Source organism: Carassius carassius, chromosome 12, assembly GCF_963082965.1.
Source record: "Carassius carassius chromosome 12, fCarCar2.1, whole genome shotgun sequence".
In the NCBI taxonomy this organism is placed as follows: Eukaryota; Metazoa; Chordata; class Actinopteri; order Cypriniformes; family Cyprinidae; genus Carassius; species Carassius carassius.
Window position 1 is genome coordinate 3,853,213 of NC_081766.1, and position 9,480 is coordinate 3,862,692.

At 35.8% G+C, this 9,480-nt stretch overlaps 1 protein-coding gene across 1 annotated transcript; it reads left to right on the forward strand.

Annotated features, from left to right (window-relative positions):
* The first annotated feature begins 289 nt into the window (after positions 1 to 289).
* On the forward strand, positions 290 to 8,950 carry LOC132155366 (cullin-1-like). The gene is made up of 20 exons (XM_059564240.1): positions 290 to 298; positions 513 to 680; positions 768 to 818; positions 1,537 to 1,627; positions 1,747 to 1,910; positions 2,798 to 2,960; positions 3,049 to 3,179; positions 3,264 to 3,371; positions 4,099 to 4,205; positions 4,286 to 4,334; positions 4,420 to 4,551; positions 5,081 to 5,198; positions 5,288 to 5,364; positions 5,445 to 5,576; positions 6,532 to 6,624; positions 6,726 to 6,773; positions 7,173 to 7,255; positions 7,388 to 7,493; positions 7,641 to 7,754; positions 8,290 to 8,950. Exons 1-20 carry the CDS (start codon positions 290 to 292, stop codon positions 8,368 to 8,370), a joined length of 2,025 nt encoding a protein of 674 aa, XP_059420223.1. The 3' UTR covers positions 8,371 to 8,950.
* Positions 8,951 to 9,480: the final 530 nt, after the last annotated feature.

Consider the following 9,480-nt stretch of genomic DNA (forward strand, 5'->3'; position numbering starts at 1 on the left):
ATCAAATTAATCAAAATAAAAATGAGAAATGTTGTCTTAGCAAGTAGCTGAAATTTCAAGCAACAATGTTTTTTTTTAAAATTATTATTATTATTGTTATAGCTTCATTTACCTTACTTATGACGTAGTCTTTAATCTTTAAGAGTTGTTTACTGATTCATTTAGTGTCTCTGAACAAATGTCCTTAAGGATGCATTGTTTCACCCAGTGAATCAGATTCACAGCATTTAGCCCAAAAGATTGTTACAGCACCATTCATGGGGCAGATTTGTTCAAAGCACATTTGTCCATGACCAAAGTGAGCCTATAATATTGCTTATATTTATTCAATAAAAGTTGTCTACAAATTCACAGACTCTACAAGTAATGCTTAAATGCCATAAACATTTTGTCCTCAATAAAACAACTAAGTAGATGCTTTGTGAACAAGCTGTGGGGCAGTTACAGCAACTTCATTCAAGAACATTTGATCAATTTATTTATATGATATGTTTGTTGGCTCTTGTCCTCAGGATGGAGAGGACCTGATGGATGAGAGTGTTCTGAAATTCTACACACAGCAGTGGGAGGATTACAGGTTCTCCAGTAAAGTGCTCAACGGGATCTGTGCGTACCTCAACCGCCACTGGGTGCGCAGGGAGTGTGACGAGGGCCGGAAAGGGATCTATGAAATCTACTCTGTAAGCATTTCTTGCTTTTCTTCTGCATTACAGCACAGTTTCAATTCATAAACAATTGTACATGTTTTATTGTGTGTGTTTTTCCAGCTTGCTCTGGTGACGTGGAGGGAATGTTTGTTTCGGCCTCTGAATAAGCAGGTGAGATTGGAAACAGGAAATGCATCATAGACCCCATTTACACTGCATGGTTCAAGTGACCCAATTCCGATGTTTTCCTCTCATGTGGCACAGATCGGATATGACCGGTGAACGTGTAAGCAGGAAAAAACCGCATGGATTCTGATGTTCTCAGATCGGATTCAGGCCTCATTCATATGTGGTAATAAATCGGATATGAATCAGATACGTGCATTTGCGTGTGCCATGTAAGCAGACAAATCGGATATTCCCCAGTAAATGCGAGTCATATGTCATTAAAAAAGTGACGTCAACTCAGGTGGACACCACCAACTGAGATCACATGACTTATTATAAGCGCGAAATTCACCCAGGCTGCAACAAGGGCTCCTCTTTTTTCTCCGTCGTACGAGACCAATGTTTTGCTGATTGTTTTGTTGACTTTTCAAAATATTGTGGAAAGCAAAACACTAACACTGTATAATTTTTGTATTTCGTGTTGTTTTACTTCCTTTTCCGGGTCAGAACGTCTACGTTTGGTAGTTTCAGCAGTGTATAGTGTAAATGCAAAAATCGGATACGGGACACTTTTAAAAGATGATGTAAGCAGGTCGTCAAAAAAATCGGATATAGTCAGAAAATCGGATTTGGGCATCAAGACCTGCAGTGTAAATGCAGCCATATTGGGCAAGGTGAGAAAAACTCTAATAAATGTCTGTTTTGGTACCGGTGTTCTTAGGTCACAAATGCAGTATTGAAGCTGATTGAGAAGGAGAGGAACGGAGAGACCATCAACACTAGACTCATCAGTGGAGTGGTGCAGTCCTATGGTGCGGCACCGTTCACGTCAGGATGGATTTTTTTACTGTTTCTTTGTTTTTGCGTCTGTGATACGTGATGTTTAGAAGCTGTGCAGTTGCTCAGAAATCTTTCTCTCCATCTCTCGTAGTTGAGTTGGGTCTCAATGAGGACGATGCCTTCGCTAAAGGTCCCACTCTGTCCGTCTACAAGGAATACTTTGAGACTCAGTTCCTGGCTGACACCGAACGGTTTTACACGAGGGAAAGCACAGAGTTCCTGCAACAGAATCCTGTCACTGAGTACATGAAGAAGGTGAGGCCGAAATAGCTGGACATGCTTTAATAAAATAAATCAAGGCATGTGCACATTTTCAAGAAGGACTGGTTGATTTCTCAAATATATTTACTGTTCTTTTGCTGTGTTATATTTAGTGTTACATTGTGAATATTGCAGGGATCTTACAGCACTGTTATTTGGCCAGTAATGTTTTTTTAAAGATTATGCAAGTCTTTTGACTTCTGAGCATGAAAGCTTTATGGGATTTTCATTTTAATGGTGGATTGATTGTTAATTCCTTGATTATGATTATTTTAACAGAGTCCGAATGCAGGTTATATAGATAGGTTATATGTAATTAAGAAAACGAAGTAATTAATGCTTTTATTCTTCAGGGATGCATTAAATGAATCAAAAGTGACAGTAGACATTTATAATGTTATAAAATAATTTTCAACTGCTTTTCTTTTGAACTCTCTATTCATCCACCAAGAATCCTGAAAAAATATATCATGGTTTTGACAAAAAAATATGGAGCAGCTCAATTCCTTTCAACATTGTTAATATGAAGAAATCATTTTTTGACTAGCAAATCAGCATATTAGAATGATTTCTGAAGGATCATGTGACACTGAAGATGCTGAAAATTCAGCTGCGCATCACGGAAATAAATTACAAATTTTAATATATTAAAATAGAAAACACTTATTTTAATTTGAAATAATATTTCAAATATTACAGTTTTTACTGTATGTTTGATCAAATAAATACAGCCTTGGCCAGCATAAGAGACGTTCATCTAAAAACAAATCTTGTTCAATCCAAACTTTTGAATGGTGGTGTATGTCAAACATCATGAAAAGTCTGCAACTTTTATTTTAGGATTTAGGATTTAGTTTTGCGAAGTTGTGTGTGTTTTGCAGGCCGAGGCTCGTTTGCTGGAGGAGCAGAGGAGAGTGCAGGTTTACCTTCATGAGAGCACACAGGATGAGCTGGCCAGGAAGTGTGAGCAGGTTCTCATCGAGAAGCACCTGGAGATCTTCCACACAGAGTTCCAGAACCTTCTGGACTCCGACAAGAATGAAGGTGTGAACGACAGTGAAAACTCAATGTCTGTTCACCTGTACTTCAGATTGAGATTCTCAACTATAATTTATTCTTTCTCTCTGTGTAGATCTCGGTCGCATGTACAATCTTGTGTCACGGATCACAGATGGATTGGGAGAACTAAAGAAACTTCTGGAAACGCACATTTATAATCAAGGCTTGGCAGCCATCGAGAAATGTGGGGAGTCTGCTCTCAATGTGAGTCTGAAGATCATCACGCTTTACATCTGATCTTTCTGACAGCACATGTTTAACCGCTATGAATTCTTTGATTTGTTGTAGGACCCCAAAATCTATGTCCAGACCATTCTGGACGTGCACAAGAAGTACAATGCCCTGGTGATGTCAGCGTTCAACAATGATGCTGGTTTTGTGGCTGCTCTTGACAAGGTAGGACCATCTTTTCAGCTCTGTTTGGTCAAGATTGAATTAGTTGTAGTAATTGTACCTGTTTAACTCGATTTAACCTGTCAAGTTCTTTTATGTCTGTGGATTGGTATCCTGATGCCTGTCGTCCCACAAAGGTTATTGTCACATAAAACATAAATAAAATTTTTTTTTTAATTGAAATAAACATTAACTGAAATGTATTTATTTCAGATAGTTGCCATATATAAAAAATGGAAAACAAAAACACTAAAGATGACAAAAACACAGTAGAATCACTTAAATTTTAACTAAACAGAAAATATAAAAACTGAATCAAAATATTTATCAAAACTAATAGTATCTCTGTGATGTTAAAATAACAGTAGTTTAGGCCAGAAATAACTAAAACTAAAATTTATGAATAAAAACAGTGTAGATCTCATTTTAATAAGACAAAAACAACAAAATGACTTAAACTGTAACTAAAATTTAAGCGAAAACTGAATATCTAATCTAATTCAAAAACTATAATGATATATTTTTCTGATATGCAGAAGATTATCTTAGCACTACTTTAATTTTCTAATTAAATATAATTTAATATAATCTAGTATTTTTCATGTAGATATTGTATGAACTAGTGCACATATATATATACATATATATATATATATATATATATATAATTTTTTTATTTATTTATTTTTTATAGATATTGAAAGTATTCAGACGTGTTTTCTGTGTTCAGGCTTGTGGGCGCTTCATCAATAATAATGCTGTTACTAAGATGGTTCAGTCCTCCAGCAAATCTCCTGAACTGCTGGCCAGATACTGCGACTCTCTGCTCAAGAAGAGGTGTGTGTGGTTAGACACACTGTAAATGTGTTATTAAATCCCAGTGCTGATTCTAATCAAACCTTTGTCTGATACTTCAGCTCTAAAAACCCAGAGGAGGCGGAGCTTGAAGACACTCTGAATCAAGTGGTGTGTTTTTACAAAATCTAATTGCAAGATTTAACATAATGCCTCTGTTTTGTTTTTGTATTGATCTTTTGTTCTCTTTTTGTAGATGGTGGTGTTCAAGTACATTGAGGACAAGGACGTGTTCCAGAAGTTCTACGCGAAGATGCTGGCCAAGCGTCTGGTCCATCAGAACAGCGCCAGTGACGATGCCGAGGCCAGCATGATCTCCAAACTAAAGGTGCAACAGTTCTAGATGTGATGTTTACTGAAGTCCATGTGCTGCATTTACTGATTTATTCTTTTTGTATAAAATTTGTATGGAAAAACAAGTCTTTATTATTTATAAAGTGTTCCTTAATGTTCCTCCATTAGCAGTGCAAAATGTCATGGGTTCGATGGGAACATACATACTGAAAAAAAAATTATAGCCTGAATGCACTGTAAGTTGATTTGGATAAAAGCGTCTGTTAAATGCACAAATGTATTTAAACTAGATTTCTTTATTGTAATGTCATAGTTTCTCTTATCAAATCACTATTTTACATTTTTATTAATGCATTTGGCAGGTGCTTTCAGTGTTATTTTAATGTTATTTATACAGTATTATATTGTTTGAGCACTAATCAAAGACATTTCAGGAAAAAAAAAACATATTTTTAAATTTAATTTTTCTATACCACCCAAACCTTGTGGTGTCCTTGTGCTTGTTCATTGCAAATGCCATCATCATTGTTTGTGTCTAACACTGTTTGGTTTGTCATTTTTAGCAAGCGTGCGGCTTTGAATACACATCGAAACTCCAGCGCATGTTCCAGGACATTGGAGTCAGCAAAGACCTCAACGAACAGTTCAAGAAGCACCTCACGAACTCTGAGCCTTTAGACCGTAAGAATGGGCTTCTCTCTTCTCTGCTGCGGTGAGAAATACTGTCATTTGTGCTTGAAGTCTTATAGAAATATTGTGTTGTTTCCTAGTGGACTTCAGCATCCAGGTGTTGAGCTCGGGTTCATGGCCTTTCCAGCAGTCCTGCACTTTTGCTCTGCCGTCTGAGGTAATATTACAAAATGCCTTATGTAAGTTTCTTGTTCTTTTCAAGGTTTGTAAATCTGTCATCTGTCTCTTCCGACACAGTTGGAGAGGAGCTACCAAAGGTTCACAGCCTTCTATGCCAGCAGACACAGCGGCCGAAAGCTCACCTGGCTTTACCATCTGTCCAAAGGAGAACTGGTCACCAACTGCTTCAAAAACCGCTACACCTTACAGGTATGACCAGATACGTGTGACTTGAATTCTTCAAACAATAACATTTCAAAGAAATCTCTTCTGCTCACCAAGGCTGCATTTATTTGATTCAAAATACAGTAAAAACAAATATTAAGCTGTTTTCTTCTTAAATGTTTTAAAATGTAATTTACTCCTGTGATACGAAACTGAATTTCCAGCTTACTCCAGTCTTCAGTGTCACATGATCCTTCAGAAATCATTCTAATATGCTGGTTTGCAGCTCAGGAAACATTCATTATTATTATTATCAATGTTGATATGCTGCGTCATATTTTTGTGGAAACCATGGTGCATTTTTTTCAGGATTCCTTGATGAATAGAATATTCAAATAATAGTATATTATAAGAATAGTATTTATTTAAATGGCTATTTTTCATAATGTTATAAATGTCTTTACTGTCACTTTTGATCAATTGAATGCATCCTTGCTGAATAAAAGTATTACCGTATTTTTCGGACTATAAGTCGCACCTAAGTATAAGTCGCATCAGTCCAAAAATACGTCATGACGAGGAAAAAAACATATATAAGTCGCACTGGACTATAAGTCGCATTTATTGAGAACCAAGAGAAAACATTACCGTCTACAGCCGCGAGAGGGCGCTCTATGTTTTCAGTGTAGACTACAGGCCCTCTTGCGGCTGTAGACGGTAATGTTTTCTCTTGGTTCATTTCACTTGGTTCATGTCAAATAATTTTGATAAATAAGTCACACCTGACTATAAGTCGCAGGACCAGCCAAACTATGAAAAAAAGTGCGACTTATAGTCCGGAAAATACGTTTCCTTCTGACTTTTGAACGGTACAGTAAATTAGCTAAATATGCACTAACAGAGTTATGAATTGCATTCATATAATCCAATTATCAGGATAACTTAGGGCATTAATATAGTATGTGAATATTCATCAGACTGTTTGTGTGTGTCCATACAGGCGTCTACGTTTCAGATGGCCATTCTGCTGCAGTATAACACAGAAGACGTTTATACAGTCCAGCAGCTGACAGACAGCACACAGATCAAAATAGTAAGAAACAAAAGAATACTATAAAAGATCCAGATGGCAGCCAAATGTGGATTTTGCACATTAACTGAGCTTTTTTTTATTTATTTTTTAATGTATTTTAGGATATATTGGTGCAAGTTTTGCAAATATTATTGAAATCCAAGCTGCTGGTAAGCAATTGTTTTATCTTTTATTTAAAAAAAAAAATCCTGCAAAGTCGAAATCAAAATTGAGTGCATTTTCTCATATTTTTTTATTTACATATAATTACTTGACTCTGAAACGACTTTCCCTTTCCGCTGATGTCATCAAGGCCATAAATAGAGTTAACCAATAGCCAAATAGCTATTTAGGTGTTATTCGTGTAATTCCTCCTTAATCCACTCACACTCTATTTTGCTGTGGAACGTCCACTATTCATATACAGTTAATTTTCTTTAGTTTTTACAATGGAAAAACATCCCTACACTTGTTTCTCCTCAATTTACAGACATAAAATGGGTTGTGAGTGCCATTTCATTTTGCTTCAGTTGTGTGTTTGCAGTTGTTTTCAGTTGTAATCTATGCAGGTTTTAGAGGACGAGAACGCGAACGTGGATGAAGTGGAATTCAAACCCGACACCCTCATAAAACTCTTCCTGGGCTATAAAAAGTAGGTCATCTGAGTGCATCTCATCTTGCAGACAGTTATGATTCTATATTTAATGTTTCACATTTTGTGCTTTAGAATGCAGCAGAGTAAATGAACTTGTCAGTATTGATGGCTGCACTGTTTTCTCCCCAGTAAAAAACTAAGAGTGAATATTAACGTGCCAATGAAGACGGAGCAGAAACAGGAACAGGAAACGACCCATAAAAACATTGAAGAGGACAGGAAACTCCTGATTCAGGTTTCATGTCCAACGCTCTTATGCTTACCAAGCCTGCATTTATTTGATCAAAAACAGTAATCTTATTGCAATTTAACAACTGTTTTCAGTGTATATTTTATGAGTTGGAGTGTGTTCGAAAAGGATACTAAGTTTTGATGTGTGCAGGCGGCCATAGTGAGAATCATGAAGATGAGGAAGGTTCTGAAGCATCAGCAGCTTCTGGCCGAGGTTCTGAATCAGCTCTCATCCCGGTTCAAACCCAGAGTCCCCGTCATCAAGGTCATTTCTTCCTGTTCTACAAATCTAGTCTGGATACCAGGAGTTTTTACAGGGTTTCTGTAGGTCTTAAAAAGGGTCTTCATTCACCCTTTCTTCAAATATAGGCCTTTGAAAAGGTTTTAAAGTTTATAAAAGTTCCATGCGCAAAAAATTTAAAATTTAAAAAATCTTCCTCAGTATTTTTTCCCCAAAACATTTGAAATGAAATAGGGTATGAAAGCGTTTCTCTTTAAAATAGGTTGTTTTAATCAGTCATTTTGAACAATTTCTCAGAAAACAAGACTTGTTATTGCTTTTCAAGTAGTATATATTGATTTAAGAATAATTTTACTGGAAAACAAGACAAAAATACTGAAGAATATCACTTTTCTGCAGGTACTGGAAAAGTTATGATGGGAAAGTTGTATTTTTAAACATTGACGTTTTCTTTACATGGTCTTAAATGTATCATCATAAAACCTGCAGAAACCCTGTTTTATCAGCAAAGAAGCACAGTATAGTGCTCATGTACTTGGGTTTGTGTTGTGTTTTACAGAAGTGCATTGACATCCTTATAGAGAAGGAATATCTGGAGCGGGTGGATGGAGAAAAGGACACCTACAGCTACTTGGCCTAAACATTTCTCCACTCCATGTCTTTACTGTCTCTCTCTCGCTCTCACCTTTTTTTTGTTTTTTTTTTAGTTGTCTCTTTGGTAATAAATATCATTCCTCTTGATGTTCGGCCTGTGTTGAGTTTAAAAAGCAAAAGGACTAATAGGAGAGGAGAGTGTGTGCGTCAGTGAATGTCTTTGTGCAAGAGATGGACTTTACTGCTTCCCTGGATATGGACAGACTGCATTGGAAATGTACATACAAACAGATACCTCCAGCTTTAATCTTATCAAAATAAATACATTGCTGGTTGTAAAAACCCAATCAGAAATAAATCCTACATTTTAAGCATGTTATTACCTATCAGCATTTAAATGAATAAAGAAGCATTGAAATCTTAGCAATGCGGACCTTCAGAAATGATTTAAGAGAAGAATGGAAATAATGTAGGAAAAAAGGTGCAATTTTAGCTGCACGTCCCAAGAACGAGCAAGTTGGACAGGTTTGTAGACATGTTGTCTGCATTGTTACCTGTGACCAGAAAACCATTTGTATAGTGTGGTTCACTTTTTTAATGTGTGTTAAATAAAATAATTAAAAGTTTCTGTATGTATTTCTGATGCTGTGGAGTCACTATGTGAAGCAAAGAGCCATAAGACAATGTTATGATTATTCAAACACAGTTATGCATGTTCAGAATATCACTATCAGGCATTTTCCACAAGCAGTGTACAAAATACAGCCTGAAACTTCAAATGTTCATTATGTCGTCGATCTCCATCCTCATGAGGTCAAAACAAACTTAAACTCATCAATATAATATTCATATCACAATAATTTTATAAATTTTTTTGTGCAATTAGCAAAATATATAATTATGTACAGAGTAATAAAATTATAAAATTTGAAAAGTTGCAGAGTAAACGGTAAAGATGTAAACTCAGGAGCAGCTATCTAGTTAATGCTTAGTTAAAAATATTTGGTTTTTGTTAGGCTGAGTGGTTGAATCAAATTATGTTTTTAATTGGTTAATTAAAATAGTTTTTTTTTACTACAGTTAATATAATTTCAATAAAGTAGATTGACAAAATTTTAAATGCTACATTAAACATAGCGTATACAGGTCCTTCTCA